Here is a 24,665-nt window from a genome sequence, read left to right as displayed (position 1 = left end):
GGAGGGAAGGCAACATCTTGTGTGGATGCACAGTCTTAATGCTGTGTCCATGGAAACGGAGGGAAGGCAACATCTTGTGTGGGTGCACAGTCTTAATGCTGTGTCCATGGAAACGGAGGGAAGGCAACATCTTGTGTGGGTACACAGTCTTAATGCTGTGTCCATGGAAACGGAGGGAAGGCAACATCTTGTGTGGGTACACAGTCTTAATGCTGTGTGTCCATGGAAACGGAGGGAAGGCAACATCTTGTGTGGATACACAGTCTTAATGCTGTGTCCATGGAAACGGAGGGAAGGCAACATCTTGTGTGGGTGCACAGTCTTAATGCTGTGTCCATGGAAACGGAGGGAAGGCAACATCTTGTGTGGATGCACAGTCTTAATGCTGTGTCCATGGAAACGGAGGGAAGGCAACATCTTGTGTGGATACACAGTCTTAATGCTGTGTGTCCATGGAAACGGAGGGAAGGCAACATCTTGTGTGGATGCACAGTCTTAATGCTGTGTCCATGGTAACGGAGGGAAGGCAACATCTTGTGTGGGTGCACAGTCTTAATGCTGTGTCCATGGAAACGGAGGGAAGGCAACATCTTGTGTGGGTGCACAGTCTTAATGCTGTGTCCATGGAAACGGAGGGAAGGCAACATCTTGTGTGGATGCACAGTCTTAATGCTGTGTCCATGGAAACGGAGGGAAGGCAACATCTTGTGTGGATGCACAGTCTTAATGCTGTGTCCATGGAAACGGAGGGAAGGCAACATCTTGTGTGGGTACACAGTCTTAATGCTGTGTCCATGGAAACGGAGGGAAGGCAACATCTTGTGTGGGTGCACAGTCTTAATGCTGTGTCCATGGAAACGGAGGGAAGGCAACATCTTGTGTGGGTGCACAGTCTTAATGCTGTGTCCATGGAAACGGAGGGAAGGCAACATCTTGTGTGGGTGCACAGTCTTAATGCTATGTCCATGGAAACGGAGGGAAGGCAACATCTTGTGTGGGTGCACAGTCTTAATGCTGTGTCCATGGAAACGGAGGGAAGGCAACATCTTGTGTGGGTGCACAGTCTTAATGCTGTGTCCATGGAAACGGAGGGAAGGCAACATCTTGTGTGGGTGCACAGTCTTAATGCTGTGTCCATGGAAACGGAGGGAAGGCAACATCTTGTGTGGGTACACAGTCTTAATGCTGTGTGTCCATGGAAACGGAGGGAAGGCAACATCTTGTGTGGGTACACAGTCTTAATGCTGTGTCCATGGAAACGGAGGGAAGGCAACATCTTGTGTGGATGCACAGTCTTAATGCTGTGTCCATGGAAACGGAGGGAAGGCAACATCTTGTGTGGATGCACAGTCTTAATGCTGTGTCCATGGAAACGGAGGGAAGGCAACATCTTGTGTGGGTACACAGTCTTAATGCTGTGTCCATGGAAACGGAGGGAAGGCAACATCTTGTGTGGGTACACAGTCTTAATGCTGTGTCCATGGAAACGGAGGGAAGGCAACATCTTGTGTGGGTGCACAGTCTTAATGCTGTGTCCATGGAAACGGAGGGAAGGCAACATCTTGTGTGGGTACACAGTCTTAATGCTGTGTCCATGGAAACGGAGGGAAGGCAACATCTTGTGTGGGTACACAGTCTTAATGCTGTGTCCATGGAAACGGAGGGAAGGCAACATCTTGTGTGGGTGCACAGTCTTAATGCTGTGTCCATGGAAACGGAGGGAAGGCAACATCTTGTGTGGGTACACAGTCTTAATGCTGTGTCCATGGAAACGGAGGGAAGGCAACATCTTGTGTGGGTACACAGTCTTAATGCTGTGTCCATGGAAACGGAGGGAAGGCAACATCTTGTGTGGATACACAGTCTTAATGCTGTGTCCATGGAAACGGAGGGAAGGCAACATCTTGTGTGGATGCACAGTCTTAATGCTGTGTCCATGGAAACGGAGGGAAGGCAACATCTTGTGTGGATGCACAGTCTTAATGCTGTGTCCATGGAAACGGAGGGAAGGCAACATCTTGTGTGGGTGCACAGTCTTAATGCTGTGTCCATGGAAACGGAGGGAAGGCAACATCTTGTGTGGATGCACAGTCTTAATGCTGTGTCCATGGAAACGGAGGGAAGGCAACATCTTGTGTGGGTGCACAGTCTTAATGCTGTGTCCATGGAAACGGAGGGAAGGCAACATCTTGTGTGGATACACAGTCTTAATGCTGTGTCCATGGAAACGGAGGGAAGGCAACATCTTGTGTGGGTACACAGTCTTAATGCTGTGTCCATGGAAACGGAGGGAAGGCAACATCTTGTGTGGGTACACAGTCTTAATGCTGTGTCCATGGAAACGGAGGGAAGGCAACATCTTGTGTGGGTGCACAGTCTTAATGCTGTGTCCATGGAAACGGAGGGAAGGCAACATCTTGTGTGGGTGCACAGTCTTAATGCTGTGTCCATGGAAACGGAGGGAAGGCAACATCTTGTGTGGGTGCACAGTCTTAATGCTGTGTCCATGGAAACGGAGGGAAGGCAACATCTTGTGTGGGTGCACAGTCTTAATGCTGTGTCCATGGAAACGGAGGGAAGGCAACATCTTGTGTGGGTGCACAGTCTTAATGCTGTGTCCATGGAAACGGAGGGAAGGCAACATCTTGTGTGGGTGCACAGTCTTAATGCTGTGTCCATGGAAACGGAGGGAAGGCAACATCTTGTGTGGGTGCACAGTCTTAATGCTGTGTCCATGGAAACGGAGGGAAGGCAACATCTTGTGTGGGTGCACAGTCTTAATGCTGTGTCCATGGAAACGGAGGGAAGGCAACATCTTGTGTGGGTACACAGTCTTAATGCTGTGTCCATGGAAACGGAGGGAAGGCAACATCTTGTGTGGGTACACAGTCTTAATGCTGTGTCCATGGAAACGGAGGGAAGGCAACATCTTGTGTGGGTGCACAGTCTTAATGCTGTGTCCATGGAAACGGAGGGAAGGCAACATCTTGTGTGGGTGCACAGTCTTAATGCTGTGTCCATGGAAACGGAGGGAAGGCAACATCTTGTGTGGGTGCACAGTCTTAATGCTGTGTCCATGGAAACGGAGGGAAGGCAACATCTTGTGTGGGTGCACAGTCTTAATGCTGTGTCCATGGAAACGGAGGGAAGGCAACATCTTGTGTGGGTGCACAGTCTTAATGCTGTGTCCATGGAAACGGAGGGAAGGCAACATCTTGTGTGGGTGCACAGTCTTAATGCTGTGTCCATGGAAACGGAGGGAAGGCAACATCTTGTGTGGGTGCACAGTCTTAATGCTGTGTCCATGGAAACGGAGGGAAGGCAACATCTTGTGTGGGTGCACAGTCTTAATGCTGTGTCCATGGAAACGGAGGGAAGGCAACATCTTGTGTGGGTGCACAGTCTTAATGCTGTGTCCATGGAAACGGAGGGAAGGCAACATCTTGTGTGGGTGCACAGTCTTAATGCTGTGTCCATGGAAACGGAGGGAAGGCAACATCTTGTGTGGATACACAGTCTTAATGCTGTGTCCATGGAAACGGAGGGAAGGCAACATCTTGTGTGGGTGCACAGTCTTAATGCTGTGTCCATGGAAACGGAGGGAAGGCAACATCTTGTGTGGGTACACAGTCTTAATGCTGTGTCCATGGAAACGGAGGGAAGGCAACATCTTGTGTGGGTGCACAGTCTTAATGCTGTGTCCATGGAAACGGAGGGAAGGCAACATCTTGTGTGGGTGCACAGTCTTAATGCTGTGTCCATGGAAACGGAGGGAAGGCAACATCTTGTGTGGGTGCACAGTCTTAATGCTGTGTCCATGGAAACGGAGGGAAGGCAACATCTTGTGTGGGTACACAGTCTTAATGCTGTGTCCATGGAAACGGAGGGAAGGCAACATCTTGTGTGGGTACACAGTCTTAATGCTGTGTGTCCATGGAAACGGAGGGAAGGCAACATCTTGTGTGGATACACAGTCTTAATGCTGTGTCCATGGAAACGGAGGGAAGGCAACATCTTGTGTGGGTGCACAGTCTTAATGCTGTGTCCATGGAAACGGAGGGAAGGCAACATCTTGTGTGGGTACACAGTCTTAATGCTGTGTCCATGGAAACGGAGGGAAGGCAACATCTTGTGTGGGTGCACAGTCTTAATGCTGTGTCCATGGAAACGGAGGGAAGGCAACATCTTGTGTGGGTACACAGTCTTAATGCTGTGTCCATGGAAACGGAGGGAAGGCAACATCTTGTGTGGGTGCACAGTCTTAATGCTGTGTCCATGGAAACGGAGGGAAGGCAACATCTTGTGTGGGTACACAGTCTTAATGCTGTGTCCATGGAAACGGAGGGAAGGCAACATCTTGTGTGGATGCACAGTCTTAATGCTGTGTCCATGGAAACGGAGGGAAGGCAACATCTTGTGTGGGTGCACAGTCTTAATGCTGTGTCCATGGAAACGGAGGGAAGGCAACATCTTGTGTGGGTGCACAGTCTTAATGCTGTGTCCATGGAAACGGAGGGAAGGCAACATCTTGTGTGGGTGCACAGTCTTAATGCTGTGTCCATGGAAACGGAGGGAAGGCAACATCTTGTGTGGATACACAGTCTTAATGCTGTGTCCATGGAAACGGAGGGAAGGCAACATCTTGTGTGGATGCACAGTCTTAATGCTGTGTCCATGGAAACGGAGGGAAGGCAACATCTTGTGTGGGTACACAGTCTTAATGCTGTGTCCATGGAAACGGAGGGAAGGCAACATCTTGTGTGGGTGCACAGTCTTAATGCTGTGTCCATGGAAACGGAGGGAAGGCAACATCTTGTGTGGGTGCACAGTCTTAATGCTGTGTCCATGGAAACGGAGGGAAGGCAACATCTTGTGTGGATGCACAGTCTTAATGCTGTGTCCATGGAAACGGAGGGAAGGCAACATCTTGTGTGGGTGCACAGTCTTAATGCTGTGTCCATGGAAACGGAGGGAAGGCAACATCTTGTGTGGGTGCACAGTCTTAATGCTGTGTCCATGGAAACGGAGGGAAGGCAACATCTTGTGTGGGTGCACAGTCTTAATGCTGTGTCCATGGAAACGGAGGGAAGGCAACATCTTGTGTGGGTACACAGTCTTAATGCTGTGTCCATGGAAACGGAGGGAAGGCAACATCTTGTGTGGGTGCACAGTCTTAATGCTGTGTCCATGGAAACGGAGGGAAGGCAACATCTTGTGTGGATGCACAGTCTTAATGCTGTGTCCATGGAAACGGAGGGAAGGCAACATCTTGTGTGGGTGCACAGTCTTAATGCTGTGTCCATGGAAACGGAGGGAAGGCAACATCTTGTGTGGGTGCACAGTCTTAATGCTGTGTCCATGGAAACGGAGGGAAGGCAACATCTTGTGTGGGTACACAGTCTTAATGCTGTGTCCATGGAAACGGAGGGAAGGCAACATCTTGTGTGGGTACACAGTCTTAATGCTGTGTCCATGGAAACGGAGGGAAGGCAACATCTTGTGTGGATGCACAGTCTTAATGCTGTGTCCATGGAAACGGAGGGAAGGCAACATCTTGTGTGGGTGCACAGTCTTAATGCTGTGTCCATGGAAACGGAGGGAAGGCAACATCTTGTGTGGGTGCACAGTCTTAATGCTGTGTGTCCATGGAAACGGAGGGAAGGCAACATCTTGTGTGGGTACACAGTCTTAATGCTGTGTCCATGGAAACGGAGGGAAGGCAACATCTTGTGTGGGTGCACAGTCTTAATGCTGTGTCCATGGAAACGGAGGGAAGGCAACATCTTGTGTGGATGCACAGTCTTAATGCTGTGTCCATGGAAACGGAGGGAAGGCAACATCTTGTGTGGATGCACAGTCTTAATGCTGTGTCCATGGAAACGGAGGGAAGGCAACATCTTGTGTGGGTACACAGTCTTAATGCTGTGTCCATGGAAACGGAGGGAAGGCAACATCTTGTGTGGGTACACAGTCTTAATGCTGTGTGTCCATGGAAACGGAGGGAAGGCAACATCTTGTGTGGGTACACAGTCTTAATGCTGTGTCCATGGAAACGGAGGGAAGGCAACATCTTGTGTGGGTGCACAGTCTTAATGCTGTGTCCATGGAAACGGAGGGAAGGCAACATCTTGTGTGGGTGCACAGTCTTAATGCTGTGTCCATGGAAACGGAGGGAAGGCAACATCTTGTGTGGGTGCACAGTCTTAATGCTGTGTCCATGGAAACGGAGGGAAGGCAACATCTTGTGTGGATACACAGTCTTAATGCTGTGTCCATGGAAACGGAGGGAAGGCAACATCTTGTGTGGGTGCACAGTCTTAATGCTGTGTGTCCATGGAAACGGAGGGAAGGCAACATCTTGTGTGGGTGCACAGTCTTAATGCTGTGTCCATGGAAACGGAGGGAAGGCAACATCTTGTGTGGGTGCACAGTCTTAATGCTGTGTCCATGGAAACGGAGGGAAGGCAACATCTTGTGTGGGTGCACAGTCTTAATGCTGTGTCCATGGAAACGGAGGGAAGGCAACATCTTGTGTGGGTGCACAGTCTTAATGCTGTGTCCATGGAAACGGAGGGAAGGCAACATCTTGTGTGGGTGCACAGTCTTAATGCTGTGTCCATGGAAACGGAGGGAAGGCAACATCTTGTGTGGGTGCACAGTCTTAATGCTGTGTCCATGGAAACGGAGGGAAGGCAACATCTTGTGTGGGTGCACAGTCTTAATGCTGTGTCCATGGAAACGGAGGGAAGGCAACATCTTGTGTGGGTACACAGTCTTAATGCTGTGTCCATGGAAACGGAGGGAAGGCAACATCTTGTGTGGGTGCACAGTCTTAATGCTGTGTCCATGGAAACGGAGGGAAGGCAACATCTTGTGTGGGTACACAGTCTTAATGCTGTGTCCATGGAAACGGAGGGAAGGCAACATCTTGTGTGGGTGCACAGTCTTAATGCTGTGTCCATGGAAACGGAGGGAAGGCAACATCTTGTGTGGGTGCACAGTCTTAATGCTGTGTCCATGGAAACGGAGGGAAGGCAACATCTTGTGTGGGTACACAGTCTTAATGCTGTGTCCATGGAAACGGAGGGAAGGCAACATCTTGTGTGGGTGCACAGTCTTAATGCTGTGTCCATGGAAACGGAGGGAAGGCAACATTTTGTGTGGATGCACAGTCTTAATGCTGTGTCCATGGAAACGGAGGGAAGGCAACATCTTGTGTGGGTGCACAGTCTTAATGCTGTGTCCATGGAAACGGAGGGAAGGCAACATCTTGTGTGGGTGCACAGTCTTAATGCTGTGTCCATGGAAACGGAGGGAAGGCAACATCTTGTGTGGGTGCACAGTCTTAATGCTGTGTCCATGGAAACGGAGGGAAGGCAACATCTTGTGTGGGTGCACAGTCTTAATGCTGTGTCCATGGAAACGGAGGGAAGGCAACATCTTGTGTGGGTGCACAGTCTTAATGCTGTGTCCATGGAAACGGAGGGAAGGCAACATCTTGTGTGGGTGCACAGTCTTAATGCTGTGTCCATGGAAACGGAGGGAAGGCAACATCTTGTGTGGGTGCACAGTCTTAATGCTGTGTCCATGGAAACGGAGGGAAGGCAACATCTTGTGTGGGTGCACAGTCTTAATGCTGTGTCCATGGAAACGGAGGGAAGGCAACATCTTGTGTGGGTGCACAGTCTTAATGCTGTGTCCATGGAAACGGAGGGAAGGCAACATCTTGTGTGGGTGCACAGTCTTAATGCTGTGTCCATGGAAACGGAGGGAAGGCAACATCTTGTGTGGGTGCACAGTCTTAATGCTGTGTCCATGGAAACGGAGGGAAGGCAACATCTTGTGTGGGTGCACAGTCTTAATGCTGTGTCCATGGAAACGGAGGGAAGGCAACATCTTGTGTGGGTGCACAGTCTTAATGCTGTGTCCATGGAAACGGAGGGAAGGCAACATCTTGTGTGGGTGCACAGTCTTAATGCTGTGTCCATGGAAACGGAGGGAAGGCAACATCTTGTGTGGATGCACAGTCTTAATGCTGTGTCCATGGAAACGGAGGGAAGGCAACATCTTGTGTGGGTGCACAGTCTTAATGCTGTGTCCATGGAAACGGAGGGAAGGCAACATCTTGTGTGGGTGCACAGTCTTAATGCTGTGTCCATGGAAACGGAGGGAAGGCAACATCTTGTGTGGGTGCACAGTCTTAATGCTGTGTCCATGGAAACGGAGGGAAGGCAACATCTTGTGTGGGTGCACAGTCTTAATGCTGTGTCCATGGAAACGGAGGGAAGGCAACATCTTGTGTGGGTGCACAGTCTTAATGCTGTGTCCATGGAAACGGAGGGAAGGCAACATCTTGTGTGGGTGCACAGTCTTAATGCTGTGTCCATGGAAACGGAGGGAAGGCAACATCTTGTGTGGATGCACAGTCTTAATGCTGTGTCCATGGAAACGGAGGGAAGGCAACATCTTGTGTGGGTGCACAGTCTTAATGCTGTGTCCATGGAAACGGAGGGAAGGCAACATCTTGTGTGGGTGCACAGTCTTAATGCTGTGTCCATGGAAACGGAGGGAAGGCAACATCTTGTGTGGGTGCACAGTCTTAATGCTGTGTCCATGGAAACGGAGGGAAGGCAACATCTTGTGTGGGTGCACAGTCTTAATGCTGTGTCCATGGAAACGGAGGGAAGGCAACATCTTGTGTGGGTGCACAGTCTTAATGCTGTGTCCATGGAAACGGAGGGAAGGCAACATCTTGTGTGGATGCACAGTCTTAATGCTGTGTCCATGGAAACGGAGGGAAGGCAACATCTTGTGTGGGTGCACAGTCTTAATGCTGTGTCCATGGAAACGGAGGGAAGGCAACATCTTGTGTGGATGCACAGTCTTAATGCTGTGTCCATGGAAACGGAGGGAAGGCAACATCTTGTGTGGGTGCACAGTCTTAATGCTGTGTCCATGGAAACGGAGGGAAGGCAACATCTTGTGTGGGTGCACAGTCTTAATGCTGTGTCCATGGAAACGGAGGGAAGGCAACATCTTGTGTGGGTGCACAGTCTTAATGCTGTGTCCATGGAAACGGAGGGAAGGCAACATCTTGTGTGGGTGCACAGTCTTAATGCTGTGTCCATGGAAACGGAGGGAAGGCAACATCTTGTGTGGGTGCACAGTCTTAATGCTGTGTCCATGGAAACGGAGGGAAGGCAACATCTTGTGTGGGTGCACAGTCTTAATGCTGTGTCCATGGAAACGGAGGGAAGGCAACATCTTGTGTGGGTACACAGTCTTAATGCTGTGTCCATGGAAACGGAGGGAAGGCAACATCTTGTGTGGGTGCACAGTCTTAATGCTGTGTCCATGGAAACGGAGGGAAGGCAACATCTTGTGTGGATACACAGTCTTAATGCTGTGTCCATGGAAACGGAGGGAAGGCAACATCTTGTGTGGGTACACAGTCTTAATGCTGTGTCCATGGAAACGGAGGGAAGGCAACATCTTGTGTGGGTACACAGTCTTAATGCTGTGTCCATGGAAACAGAGGGAAGGCATCTTGTGTGGGTACACAGTCTTAATGCTGTGTCCATGGAAACGGAGGGAAGGCATCTTGTGTGGGTACACAGTCTTAATGCTGTGTCCATGGAAACGGAGGGAAGGCAACATCTTGTGTGGGTGCACAGTCTTAATGCTGTGTCCATGGAAACGGAGGGAAGGCATCTTGTGTGGGTGCACAGTCTTAATGCTGTGTCCATGGAAACGGAGGGAAGGCAACATCTTGTGTGGGTGCACAGTCTTAATGCTGTGTGTCCATGGAAACGGAGGGAAGGCAACATCTTGTGTGGATGCACAGTCTTAATGCTGTGTCCATGGAAACGGAGGGAAGGCAACATCTTGTGTGGGTGCACAGTCTTAATGCTGTGTCCATGGAAACGGAGGGAAGGCAACATCTTGTGTGGGTGCACAGTCTTAATGCTGTGTGTCCATGGAAACGGAGGGAAGGCAACATCTTGTGTGGGTACACAGTCTTAATGCTGTGTCCATGGAAACGGAGGGAAGGCAACATCTTGTGTGGGTGCACAGTCTTAATGCTGTGTCCATGGAAACGGAGGGAAGGCAACATCTTGTGTGGATGCACAGTCTTAATGCTGTGTCCATGGAAACGGAGGGAAGGCAACATCTTGTGTGGATGCACAGTCTTAATGCTGTGTCCATGGAAACGGAGGGAAGGCAACATCTTGTGTGGGTACACAGTCTTAATGCTGTGTCCATGGAAACGGAGGGAAGGCAACATCTTGTGTGGGTACACAGTCTTAATGCTGTGTGTCCATGGAAACGGAGGGAAGGCAACATCTTGTGTGGGTACACAGTCTTAATGCTGTGTCCATGGAAACGGAGGGAAGGCAACATCTTGTGTGGGTGCACAGTCTTAATGCTGTGTCCATGGAAACGGAGGGAAGGCAACATCTTGTGTGGGTGCACAGTCTTAATGCTGTGTCCATGGAAACGGAGGGAAGGCAACATCTTGTGTGGGTGCACAGTCTTAATGCTGTGTCCATGGAAACGGAGGGAAGGCAACATCTTGTGTGGATACACAGTCTTAATGCTGTGTCCATGGAAACGGAGGGAAGGCAACATCTTGTGTGGGTGCACAGTCTTAATGCTGTGTGTCCATGGAAACGGAGGGAAGGCAACATCTTGTGTGGGTGCACAGTCTTAATGCTGTGTCCATGGAAACGGAGGGAAGGCAACATCTTGTGTGGGTGCACAGTCTTAATGCTGTGTCCATGGAAACGGAGGGAAGGCAACATCTTGTGTGGGTGCACAGTCTTAATGCTGTGTCCATGGAAACGGAGGGAAGGCAACATCTTGTGTGGGTGCACAGTCTTAATGCTGTGTCCATGGAAACGGAGGGAAGGCAACATCTTGTGTGGGTGCACAGTCTTAATGCTGTGTCCATGGAAACGGAGGGAAGGCAACATCTTGTGTGGGTGCACAGTCTTAATGCTGTGTCCATGGAAACGGAGGGAAGGCAACATCTTGTGTGGGTGCACAGTCTTAATGCTGTGTCCATGGAAACGGAGGGAAGGCAACATCTTGTGTGGGTACACAGTCTTAATGCTGTGTCCATGGAAACAGAGGGAAGGCAACATCTTGTGTGGGTGCACAGTCTTAATGCTGTGTCCATGGAAACGGAGGGAAGGCAACATCTTGTGTGGGTACACAGTCTTAATGCTGTGTCCATGGAAACGGAGGGAAGGCAACATCTTGTGTGGGTGCACAGTCTTAATGCTGTGTCCATGGAAACGGAGGGAAGGCAACATCTTGTGTGGGTGCACAGTCTTAATGCTGTGTCCATGGAAACGGAGGGAAGGCAACATCTTGTGTGGGTACACAGTCTTAATGCTGTGTCCATGGAAACGGAGGGAAGGCAACATCTTGTGTGGGTGCACAGTCTTAATGCTGTGTCCATGGAAACGGAGGGAAGGCAACATCTTGTGTGGATGCACAGTCTTAATGCTGTGTCCATGGAAACGGAGGGAAGGCAACATCTTGTGTGGGTGCACAGTCTTAATGCTGTGTCCATGGAAACGGAGGGAAGGCAACATCTTGTGTGGGTGCACAGTCTTAATGCTGTGTCCATGGAAACGGAGGGAAGGCAACATCTTGTGTGGGTGCACAGTCTTAATGCTGTGTCCATGGAAACGGAGGGAAGGCAACATCTTGTGTGGGTGCACAGTCTTAATGCTGTGTCCATGGAAACGGAGGGAAGGCAACATCTTGTGTGGGTGCACAGTCTTAATGCTGTGTCCATGGAAACGGAGGGAAGGCAACATCTTGTGTGGGTGCACAGTCTTAATGCTGTGTCCATGGAAACGGAGGGAAGGCAACATCTTGTGTGGGTGCACAGTCTTAATGCTGTGTCCATGGAAACGGAGGGAAGGCAACATCTTGTGTGGGTGCACAGTCTTAATGCTGTGTCCATGGAAACGGAGGGAAGGCAACATCTTGTGTGGGTGCACAGTCTTAATGCTGTGTCCATGGAAACGGAGGGAAGGCAACATCTTGTGTGGGTGCACAGTCTTAATGCTGTGTCCATGGAAACGGAGGGAAGGCAACATCTTGTGTGGGTGCACAGTCTTAATGCTGTGTCCATGGAAACGGAGGGAAGGCAACATCTTGTGTGGGTGCACAGTCTTAATGCTGTGTCCATGGAAACGGAGGGAAGGCAACATCTTGTGTGGGTGCACAGTCTTAATGCTGTGTCCATGGAAACGGAGGGAAGGCAACATCTTGTGTGGGTGCACAGTCTTAATGCTGTGTCCATGGAAACGGAGGGAAGGCAACATCTTGTGTGGATACACAGTCTTAATGCTGTGTCCATGGAAACGGAGGGAAGGCAACATCTTGTGTGGGTGCACAGTCTTAATGCTGTGTCCATGGAAACGGAGGGAAGGCAACATCTTGTGTGGGTGCACAGTCTTAATGCTGTGTCCATGGAAACGGAGGGAAGGCAACATCTTGTGTGGGTGCACAGTCTTAATGCTGTGTCCATGGAAACGGAGGGAAGGCAACATCTTGTGTGGGTGCACAGTCTTAATGCTGTGTCCATGGAAACGGAGGGAAGGCAACATCTTGTGTGGGTGCACAGTCTTAATGCTGTGTCCATGGAAACGGAGGGAAGGCAACATCTTGTGTGGGTGCACAGTCTTAATGCTGTGTCCATGGAAACGGAGGGAAGGCAACATCTTGTGTGGATGCACAGTCTTAATGCTGTGTCCATGGAAACGGAGGGAAGGCAACATCTTGTGTGGGTGCACAGTCTTAATGCTGTGTCCATGGAAACGGAGGGAAGGCAACATCTTGTGTGGGTGCACAGTCTTAATGCTGTGTCCATGGAAACGGAGGGAAGGCAACATCTTGTGTGGGTGCACAGTCTTAATGCTGTGTCCATGGAAACGGAGGGAAGGCAACATCTTGTGTGGGTGCACAGTCTTAATGCTGTGTCCATGGAAACGGAGGGAAGGCAACATCTTGTGTGGGTGCACAGTCTTAATGCTGTGTCCATGGAAACGGAGGGAAGGCAACATCTTGTGTGGATGCACAGTCTTAATGCTGTGTCCATGGAAACGGAGGGAAGGCAACATCTTGTGTGGGTGCACAGTCTTAATGCTGTGTCCATGGAAACGGAGGGAAGGCAACATCTTGTGTGGATGCACAGTCTTAATGCTGTGTCCATGGAAACGGAGGGAAGGCAACATCTTGTGTGGGTGCACAGTCTTAATGCTGTGTCCATGGAAACGGAGGGAAGGCAACATCTTGTGTGGGTGCACAGTCTTAATGCTGTGTCCATGGAAACGGAGGGAAGGCAACATCTTGTGTGGGTGCACAGTCTTAATGCTGTGTCCATGGAAACGGAGGGAAGGCAACATCTTGTGTGGGTGCACAGTCTTAATGCTGTGTCCATGGAAACGGAGGGAAGGCAACATCTTGTGTGGGTGCACAGTCTTAATGCTGTGTCCATGGAAACGGAGGGAAGGCAACATCTTGTGTGGGTGCACAGTCTTAATGCTGTGTCCATGGAAACGGAGGGAAGGCAACATCTTGTGTGGGTACACAGTCTTAATGCTGTGTCCATGGAAACGGAGGGAAGGCAACATCTTGTGTGGGTGCACAGTCTTAATGCTGTGTCCATGGAAACGGAGGGAAGGCAACATCTTGTGTGGATACACAGTCTTAATGCTGTGTCCATGGAAACGGAGGGAAGGCAACATCTTGTGTGGGTACACAGTCTTAATGCTGTGTCCATGGAAACGGAGGGAAGGCAACATCTTGTGTGGGTACACAGTCTTAATGCTGTGTCCATGGAAACGGAGGGAAGGCATCTTGTGTGGGTACACAGTCTTAATGCTGTGTCCATGGAAACGGAGGGAAGGCATCTTGTGTGGGTACACAGTCTTAATGCTGTGTCCATGGAAACGGAGGGAAGGCAACATCTTGTGTGGGTGCACAGTCTTAATGCTGTGTCCATGGAAACGGAGGGAAGGCATCTTGTGTGGGTGCACAGTCTTAATGCTGTGTCCATGGAAACGGAGGGAAGGCAACATCTTGTGTGGGTGCACAGTCTTAATGCTGTGTGTCCATGGAAACGGAGGGAAGGCAACATCTTGTGTGGATGCACAGTCTTAATGCTGTGTCCATGGAAACGGAGGGAAGGCAACATCTTGTGTGGGTGCACAGTCTTAATGCTGTGTCCATGGAAACGGAGGGAAGGCAACATCTTGTGTGGATGCACAGTCTTAATGCTGTGTCCATGGAAACGGAGGGAAGGCAACATCTTGTGTGGGTGCACAGTCTTAATGCTGTGTCCATGGAAACGGAGGGAAGGCAACATCTTGTGTGGGTGCACAGTCTTAATGCTGTGTCCATGGAAACGGAGGGAAGGCAACATCTTGTGTGGGTGCACAGTCTTAATGCTGTGTCCATGGAAACGGAGGGAAGGCAACATCTTGTGTGGGTGCACAGTCTTAATGCTGTGTCCATGGAAACGGAGGGAAGGCAACATCTTGTGTGGGTGCACAGTCTTAATGCTGTGTGTCCATGGAAACGGAGGGAAGGCAACATCTTGTGTGGGTACACAGTCTTAATGCTGTGTCCATGGAAACGGAGGGAAGGCAACATCTTGTGTGGGTGCACAGTCTTAATGCTGTGTCCATGGAAACGGAGGGAAGGCAACATCTTGTGTGGATGCACAGTCTTAATGCTGTGTCCATGGAAACGGAGGGAAGGCAACATCTTGTGTGGGTGCACAGTCTTAATGCTGTGTCCATGGAAACGGAGGGAAGGCAACATCTTGTGTGGGTGCACAGTCTTAATGCTGTGTCCATGGAAACGGAGGGAAGGCATCTTGTGTGGATACACAGTCTTAATGCTGTGTCCATGGAAACGGAGGGAAGGCAACATCTTGTGTGGGTGCACAGTCTTAATGCTGTGTCCATGGAAACGGAGGGAAGGCAACATCTTGTGTGGGTGCACAGTCTTAATGCTGTGTCCATGGAAACGGAGGGAAGGCAACATCTTGTGTGGGTGCACAGTCTTAATGCTGTGTCCATGGAAACGGAGGGAAGGCAACATCTTGTGTGGGTGCACAGTCTTAATGCTGTGTGTCCATGGAAACGGAGGGAAGGCAACATCTTGTGTGGGTGCACAGTCTTAATGCTGTGTCCATGGAAACGGAGGGAAGGCAACATCTTGTGTGGATGCACAGTCTTAATGCTGTGTCCATGGAAACGGAGGGAAGGCAACATCTTGTGTGGGTGCACAGTCTTAATGCTGTGTCCATGGAAACGGAGGGAAGGCAACATCTTGTGTGGGTGCACAGTCTTAATGCTGTGTCCATGGAAACGGAGGGAAGGCAACATCTTGTGTGGGTGCACAGTCTTAATGCTGTGTCCATGGAAACGGAGGGAAGGCAACATCTTGTGTGGATGCACAGTCTTAATGCTGTGTCCATGGAAACGGAGGGAAGGCAACATCTTGTGTGGATGCACAGTCTTAATGCTGTGTCCATGGAAACGGAGGGAAGGCAACATCTTGTGTGGGTGCACAGTCTTAATGCTGTGTCCATGGAAACGGAGGGAAGGCAACATCTTGTGTGGGTGCACAGTCTTAATGCTGTGTCCATGGAAACGGAGGGAAGGCAACATCTTGTGTGGGTACACAGTCTTAATGCTGTGTCCATGGAAACGGAGGGAAGGCAACATCTTGTGTGGGTGCACAGTCTTAATGCTGTGTCCATGGAAACGGAGGGAAGGCAACATCTTGTGTGGGTGCACAGTCTTAATGCTGTGTCCATGGAAACGGAGGGAAGGCAACATCTTGTGTGGGTGCACAGTCTTAATGCTGTGTCCATGGAAACGGAGGGAAGGCAACATCTTGTGTGGATGCACAGTCTTAATGCTGTGTCCATGGAAACGGAGGGAAGGCAACATCTTGTGTGGGTACACAGTCTTAATGCTGTGTCCATGGAAACGGAGGGAAGGCAACATCTTGTGTGGGTGCACAGTCTTAATGCTGTGTCCATGGAAACGGAGGGAAGGCAACATCTTGTGTGGGTGCACAGTCTTAATGCTGTGTCCATGGAAACGGAGGGAAGGCAACATCTTGTGTGGGTGCACAGTCTTAATGCTGTGTCCATGGAAACGGAGGGAAGGCAACATCTTGTGTGGATGCACAGTCTTAATGCTGTTGGAGAAGGTGCTGCAGTTGTGGCCTTGGGCAGCTGGTGAAGACTGAAGCCACCTTTGGGAGAAGCGGGGAGGGAGATGATTATCAATCCCAGCTTGGCTTTTTATAAGCTTTGTGTTGTTGTTTGAATCTGGAATGTCTCCCATAAGCCCGAGTATTAAAAAGCGTGGTCCTCAGCTTGGTGTATTTGAAGGGAGATGGAATCTAAGAAGTGACAGTGAGGCCTAGTGGGAGGATTTTGGTCATCGGGGCATAGTGAAGGACATAGTGAGACTCTGATCTCCTCCACTCTAGGCTGCTTCCTGTCACTCCTATTTAGTGGCTGTCTCTGCTTCAGCATGTGTCTCCACTTGGCCACAGACCCCAAAGTGGCAGAATAAATGACCACTAAAATCCCCAAGTCTGTGAGCTGAGAATGAACCTTTCTCATTTTAAATGGCCTATCTTCTCTTTTGTTAGAGTTCCTGTGTGCTGACTAACTTTGTTCTGAATAGTTCTTTGACTTCTTAGTGCCTCAGTTTCCTCATCTTTCAGATAAGGACACAGGACTGACTACCTTTATTATAGTTTTAAAAGTGCATTTATGCACTCAGAATTCAGTGCCTTGTACCTAGTCAGTGCCAGACTCATGTTTAGTCTCCCAATTTTGGGCTTGGATAAATCTCACTTCCATTGATAATTGTGTACTTCAGGTTAGGGACTTACAGTTCACATTCCTTTAGTTGCATATTTTTTTTCTCTAAAAGTTCTCAGCATTTGGAGATAGGTTATATATTTTAATTTAGAATTAAATTTAGAATTTAGAATTAAAATACAGTTTTCCCCCTATAACCAAGACAGTCTAAATGAAAGAAGTTGAGGGTTGTTTTTTAGAAATGATTGAGAGGGTGAATGCCTGGGTGTAAGAAAGTTAGGAGGAGTGACAGGTAGGAAGGAAATAGTTGGGCCCTGCTCAGGAAATGAACTGGCTGGTTTTATGTCTCCTTGACACACACTGGAGTCATCAGAGAGGAAGGAGCCTCAGTTGAGGAAGTGCGTCCATGAGATCCAGCTGTAAGATATTTTCTCAATTAGTGACCAATGGGGGAGGATCAGCCCATTGTGGGCGGAGCCATCCCTGGGCTGGTGGTCCTGGATTCTATAAGAAAGCAGGCTGAGCAAGCCACTACATACCCTCCATAGTCCCAGCGTCAGCTCCTGCCCCCAGGTTTCAGCCCTGTTTGAGTTCCTGTCCTGACTTCCTCCAATGATGTAAGTGTAAGCTAAATAAATCCTTTTCTCCCCAACTTGCTTTCTGGTCATGGTGTTGTTTCTTTGTAGCAGTGGAAACTCACACTAGGACAAGAGCTTTCAATGAGATAGTTTGGTTCTTAGTTTCTCCTGGTTGTAACTGAAATAAAACGATAATTATCCTGGAAGGCATATTAAAAAATGTGTTTTTGAAGCTTCCGTTGTACCTTTGGCTGTGTTGAATCAGCACTTCCTACGCCTCTTGTCATCAGCATGGAAATTTATTCATGTGGCTTTGTCTTCCAGGAGAACTTAGAGGACGAGTTTGAGGCACGAAGGAGGGATCATATCTCCCACTTCATTCTGCGCCTTGCTTACTGTCAGTCGTGAGTATCCAGCCACGTCCTGCACCCTCACACTCAGATGCACCGTCGAGGGAAAGAGCGTGCCACAGGCTGAGCATGCTTGTGTGTTCTTTGGAATAAGTTGTTTTACTGGAAAATAGTGAAAAAAAAATTTATTGCAAGTTTGCTGGATACCTAGTGGGAGAGGCTGTACATTTTGGGATTTAAATTTATAAAGAATTTCATTTGGAAGATGACTTCTGATATTCTTTAAAGAAAAATGTGGCAATATTACTAATAAACATTTACTCAAACATGTACTTGAATTTGATAAAAGTTTTCTACTTTGAAATGTAAGAGCCTATTAAATTTTAGCTGTTTTCAATCAGTAGCTGGTTAATAACTCAATGCTCCCACCTAGCGGTAGAAGGCGTTAATTGCTTTTTTCCTTATTAATTTTTGGTCTAATAGCAGAGTTATGGTTGTTTCTTTTTATTTAGGTTATGGGTTGAGTATCTTGGCATTTTGGCTCAAGGTTTTATACCTAGAGTTTTGGCTTTATAAAAAACCATATGTAGTTTATATAACCTAGTCACTGAATTATTGGTGGTCTATAAAAGTCACTTCACAAAAATGAACTATATTTTCCATGCAGCAGTTATTTCATAATATAATGTGAATGCCAGTGTTATGGATTAGTATGTTTTTATTTTGGCTTTAAGATATTGAAGTTATTATAAAGCTTAAAACTTTTAGCTGACAAAGCTTACTCATGTCGATGTGTTCAGAGCTAAGATTACTTTCAAGATTTTGGTGTTTATCCGGACAAAACCACCTCAGAAAGAGGAGTGCCTCACTTCCCGATGTAACTGACTCTTTGAAAGTTACTTTAGATGCGGTGAGCTGTTTTCTGTCATTCGATGATTATGCAGGTTTCCTCAGACTGCTCTGTATTGAGCCCCGTTTATGACATACCCGGGGCTCACCCCCAGCATCCACGGGGAGAAGGTGGTTTGCAGTGCTCACGTCTGGTGGCCGTGAGACGGGCTGCTCATAGGCGCTGATGTCTCGACCCCTCCTCTGTACTGCGCAGAGGACGAGATGCTCTTGACTGCTCTCTTGGCATCTGACTTGCCTGGAATATTGTTTCAGAAAACCCCTTGAATCTAGTAGTCTCTGGATTTTTAACTTACACTCATGTTTCTGTTTCCATTTCAGTGAAGATCTTAGACGCTGGTTTATTCAGCAAGAAATGGATCTGCTCCGATTTCGATTCAATATTTTACCCAAGGATAAAGTTCAAAGCTTCTTAAAGGACAGTCATTTGCATTTTGAGGCAGTAAGTATGTATATGTAAATTAAATGTTTTTTCCCCTCCCTCGTTTTATTTTTGTTTTTGAGAGACTGGGTCTCACTGTATTGTCCAGGCTCAGACTTAGGGCGGCTTCGTGCCTCTGTCTACTGAGTACTGGGATTACAGTGTCACCATGGCAGGCTTGTAAGTATATTTTTATAGTTATTTGAAATTGTTCCCTCCTTAATCATGTCCTTTTAAGTATCTGTACTAATAAGTAGAATTCTGGCTCTTTACGTTCTTTTATTAGGTACTCGGCTCAAAGAACAGCTGATACCAAGTGAAGTCTAGAGAGGGTTGTGTTTCATTTTGGAAGTCAGCTGTTCATAAAATCTGCTTGGATAGATTTAAGACGTAGTTTTTGCAGGTGAATCTGAGTGGACGATATTTTGCAGTTACATAAACCGAAATGTGTGGGGAGTTCAGCGTGGAGAAGTATTGTGGATAGAAGCAGTGAGTGTGTCCGAGGTGGATCTGTGCCGGAGGGCTCCAGCAGTCTGGTGGGCGTGGGACTGACTGACTTTGGTGTGGGTGGAAGGTCCTTGTCCTGTCCTCTGACACCTCCCGCGCAAGGCTTCTTACATGTCGGTGCCACCAGGAGGACAGAGGTACTTGCTTTTTCAGAACTCACTTTTTTCCCACTGACAGTTTTGGTTAAATCCGGTTGTGTGAGGAGAGTCAACAGACAGTGTCTACTAGGGAGGTGCCTTTCTTCTTACAAGCGCCCCTCTGTGACGTCCCCTTGTGTGGTGTTACCTGGTAAGCCTCTACACAGGATCACTGGACCCAAACCTAGGGCCTCCACTTTGAGTATGGCTTTGCTCCTTGGTGAAGTCCATTACTAACAGTTAACTTATCTTAAAAAGATTTATTTTGTGTTTAGCCATGTTTATGTGTGTGTCTGTGTGTAGGATATGCAGATGAGTGTGGGTGCCCACAGAGGCTGGGGGCATTGTGTTCCTGCAGCTGGAGTTACAGGCAACCGTGAGCTGCCCGACGTGGGTGCTAGGAACCAACCCCAGGTCCCATGGAAGACCAGTTGGTGCTCTTAACTGCTCGCCCATCTCTCCAGCCTTCATTTGTCTGTTCTTGTTGGAAATAGTTTTTAAACTAAACTATTGTTGGAATTATTGATTTCTATTTGAAGATTGAAAAAAAGTTGTCCTTGATGTCTTTCTTTTCAACTCTAGAATATCTGAACACATTACATGTACTTTTAGAAAGTCCTGTATTTAGGTTCTGGAGAGGTAGCCCAGTGAAGGGCATTTGCTGCTGTTGCGGAGAACCTCGGTTCAGTCCCGGCACTCAAATAAGTGGCTCACCACTGCCTGTCACTGGTTCCCGAGGACATGATGCCCTTTTCTGGCATGTGGTCCCTGCACACATATGTAATCCTCATATGAGAGTTTTGGGGAAAAGGCAAGTAAGGCCAGTGATCTCACTGATTGGCCTTTTAAAAGCAGTACAAATAAAAGTTTGAAGGTTTATTTTTGCTTATTTTAAAATGAGGTATTTTTTTTTTCTGGTTTTTCAAGACAGGGTTTTTCTGTGTAACAGCCTTGAATTTCCTGGACTTGCTTTGTGGACCAGGCTGGCCTTGAACTCACAGACATCTGCCTGGCTCTGCCTCCTGAGTGCTGGAATTAAAAAAAAAAAAAGTTTCTTATTCTACATCTGGCACTTAGAATTTCCTAACCCTTATTTCAGATACCTTTTTCCCCTTCATTTTTATCTTAGAAAATGTTTCATGTCATATTTTGTTGGTAATGTTTTTTTTGAAACACTTTTTTTTTGTATGTGTAAGCATGTGTGTAGATGCACATGGCACCCCTCTGTATTGGTCCCTCTCTTCAGTCCTCAGGGCTTCCTTCCTAAAAGTCAGCTCAAGTAACCCAATACTTCTGTTCATTTATTTATTTAATTTTAATTTTATTAATTATAATTTATAATTTAAATCACTTTAGATTTAATAATTAGATCACTTTGTATCCCCCCTGTAGCTCCCTCCCTCCTCCCTTCCCAATCTGACCCTCTCTCCCTCTTTTCTACCCATGCTCCCCAAGTCCACTGATAGGGGAGGTCTTCCTCTCCTTCCTTCTGATCCTATTCTATCAGGTCTTATCAGGAGTGGTTGCATTGTCTTCCTCTGTGTCCTGGTAAGGCTGCTCCACCCTCATGGGGAGGTGATCAAAGAGCAGGCCAATCAATTCATGTCAGAGACAGTCCCTGTTACTATTACTATGAACCCACTTAGACACTGAAATGCCATGGGCTACATCTGTGCAGGGGTTCTAGGTTATCTCTATGCATGGTCCTTGGTTGGAGTATGAGTCTCAGAAAAGACCCCTGGGCCCAGATTTTTTTGGTTCTGTTGCTCTCCTTGTGGAGCTCCTGTCCTCTCCAGGTCTTACTATCTCCCTCTTCTTTTATAAGATTCCCTGCACTCAACCCAAAGGTTGGCCATAAGTTTCAGCATCTGCTTTGATATCCTGCAGGGTAGAGCCTTTCAGAGGCTCTCTGTGGTAGGCTCCTGTCCTGTTCCCTCTTTTCTCCTCCTTTGGATGTCCATCTTTTTTGCCTTTCTGAATGGGGATTGAGCATTTTAGTCAGAGTCCTCCTTCTTGATTAGTTTCTTTAGGTGTGCAGCTTTTAGTAGGTTTATCCTATATGTCTAATATCCACTTATGAGTGAGTATATACCCTGTGTGTCTTTTTGCTTCTGGGATACCTCACTCAGAATGATCTTTTCCAGTTCCCACCATTTACCTGCAAATTTCAAAAACTCAAGTGACAACACATGCTGGAGAGGATATCGAGAAAGGGGAAGCCTCCTCCACCGCTGGTGGGAATGTAAACTTGTACAATCACTCTGGAAATCAATCTGGTGCTTTCTCTGACAATTAGAAATAGTGCTTCCTCAAGATCCAGCTATACCGCTCCTAGGCATATATCCAAAAGATGCTCAAGTACACAACAAGGACGTTTGCTCAACCATGTTTGTAGCAGATTTGTTTGTAACAGCCAGTAGCTGGAAACAACCCAGATGCTCCCCAACTGAGGAATGGATACAGAAATTGTGGTACATCTACACAATGGAATACTACTCAGCAATAAAAACCAATACTTCTGATCTTACAGTGGGTGGTAACAGTGAGTAACTGTGTAGACAACCTTATCTTATGTGTAGTAACTGGGCAGAATCAATGTCAATAACTTGTATTTGGAGACTAGGGAAAGGCTTGTTGAACTTTCAGCTATTTACCTATGTATGTAATTGTAAGATATGATGGCGGCAGTCCTTTGTAGTAATATTTTAGAATGCACAGTATTTGGGTTTTCTTTATAGAATTACAGATTTAGATTCTGTTCATAAGGTAGCGTAAATCTAGAGCTTGCCAAAATATGGAATTTCAAACTTGAAGACTAAAATTAACATATGCAGACATTTTCAAGCTAACTTGTGGAAATCACATATTTAAAGGTTTTCATGTAGTTTCAAAATATAAAATTCTCTAGAGTCACATTGTTTGATTATTATGCCTACAACTCAGGCCTTGGAAAATATGACTTTAAATTTGCTTAAATTTTCCATGTACAAGGTATGTCCCGAATGTTATAATACAATAGATAAGTTTATATGTAAACTTGTACATAAAAGAAATTAACCTTACTAAATATCATATCTAGTGTTAAGTATTAATTAAAAGTATTGTGAGATATTGTTCATGTTTTCTGAAGCTATTCTGAAATAGATACTGAAATATATATTTTCAATTCATGATCTTCGTAATGTTTCCTGACTTCTCCAAATGCCCTAAAAACTCAGTCCCTTTTGGTTAAAGTCCTGTGTCATAGGTTAGTTTTAAGTCTGCGTCAGATTGACTTATTCCAGATTATTTGGGTGAGAATAGGAATCCCCAGGGACGTGCTCCTGGGTGTGGTGGCACAGGCCTATAACCCTAGCTTTTAGGCAGAGGCAGGAAGAGGACAGCAAGTCAGACCAGCCTGATTTACAGGGAGCTCCAGGTCAGGTGAGGCTATGTGGTGAGCCTCTCACTGTGGCTAATAGCTTGTAAAAAGCGGAGGAAAAAAGAAAAAAGAAAAAAAGATTGTGTTTTCTGTGATCTTTTAGCTAGTCTTCATTACAAAGCATGAGGAAGTAGCTATCGCAGCCACTATCCAGGTAGTCCTGGTGCTGCTGGGCTTACCCTCTGAAGGTGTGTGGGAGTAGGCCACCATATCCTTGTTTTGGGTGTACCTCCATTACTTCTTTACCTGGATGGTAACATGGCTTCCTAGACTTGGTGCCTTTCTTTTGCTGTTGATTCTCGGTGCCTTTGTTCTCTTGCTCATCTCCGTTCAGTCCACTGTCCTCAGACTCCTGTTTTGTACAAGAGAATCCTGAGCTCTACTGAAACTTAACCCTTCACATACGTTAGCTTCTTTGGGTGATAAGGGTTAAGATCACTTTGTAAATGTTAGGAAACAGAACTATATCCAAACTTGCATGGGGTCCAATTTCCTAAAGGACCTATGCTGCTGACTGAATAGAGAATAGAGCCGAATCGCCTAGAGATATAAGGAAGCTAGTGATGCACAGCTACCATTTGCTGTGTCTGCTGAGTGCCAAGCACTTGGCCGAGTGCTTTCTGCGGCCTATATAATTTAATCCTCCCAGCAGCTCCATGAGTAGTCTGAAGATGAGAGTGGTCAGGCTTGTGGATGTTTTGAGATGTGCAAATTATAAAACATGTTAGTAAATCTAGATCAGATTTTTTCTCATAGGTAGTCCTGTGGTAGCATGGAAAAGAAGTGACATTTGAAATGACAGAAAGGATATTCAAATGCAGGACTGAGGTTAAAGATTTGCACTAAAGTTGGAAGTTAAAACATTACCTGTAATTTTGCCACAATACTTTCTTTTAACTAACATTTCTTGTGAGAATTAGAAAGTATTTTAAATATGGCACATGTAGTTTACCAAACTGTGTGTTGATGTGTAAAGTCTCTAGGGAAACATGCACCATAGTTGTTCAGTTTCATTTGTGTGTGGGCCTGGGTGTGCTCCTGTGTGGAGGCTACAGACGGAAGATGGATGGCTCCAGTTTTTGCTTCCACTTTATTTCTGAAGCAGGGTTTCTCACTGAACCTGTGGTACACTGACTCATCTAGATTGGCTGACCAGCAAACCCCTGGATCCTCCTGTCTCTGCTTTCCAGCCCCGGGATGACAGACATCGGACTACGTCCAGCTTTTTATGTGGATGCTGGGGGTCAGAACTCGGGTCTTGATGTTTGTGTGGCGAACACTTGCTTTTCAGTCCCCTCTTTACCTGTTTGAGAACATTTTCGAATTCGTTAGTTCATGATCCACAGTTTACTCAAGTAATATTCAAAGATCATTGCAAACTGAAGCCCAAGCAGTAAACTCTGTGCTTCAGTTGGGAGTAATTACATTTAATTCATCGGGACCTGAATGGATTTTCCTCTCAGCTCATA

The 24,665-nt window shown here is 47.2% G+C and overlaps 1 protein-coding gene across 4 annotated transcripts in view; it reads left to right on the top strand.

Annotated features, from left to right (window-relative positions):
• Window positions 1-24,665, top strand: part of Prim2 (DNA primase subunit 2) — a 226,208-nt gene that overhangs the window by 5,584 nt on the left and 195,959 nt on the right. For all 4 annotated transcript variants that reach the window (XM_060369819.1, XM_060369820.1, XM_060369818.1 and 1 more), the window contains 2 exons: window positions 17,776-17,855; window positions 19,032-19,152. In XM_060369819.1, coding sequence (XP_060225802.1) covers window positions 17,776-17,855; window positions 19,032-19,152 — 201 coding nt within the window. The remainder of the gene's footprint in view (window positions 1-17,775; window positions 17,856-19,031; window positions 19,153-24,665) is intronic.

This window comes from Meriones unguiculatus, chromosome 16 (assembly GCF_030254825.1).
Source record: "Meriones unguiculatus strain TT.TT164.6M chromosome 16, Bangor_MerUng_6.1, whole genome shotgun sequence".
Taxonomy (NCBI): Eukaryota; Metazoa; Chordata; class Mammalia; order Rodentia; family Muridae; genus Meriones; species Meriones unguiculatus.
Note: the sequence above shows the minus strand (reverse complement) of the source record. Positions and strands in the feature narration are given on the sequence as shown.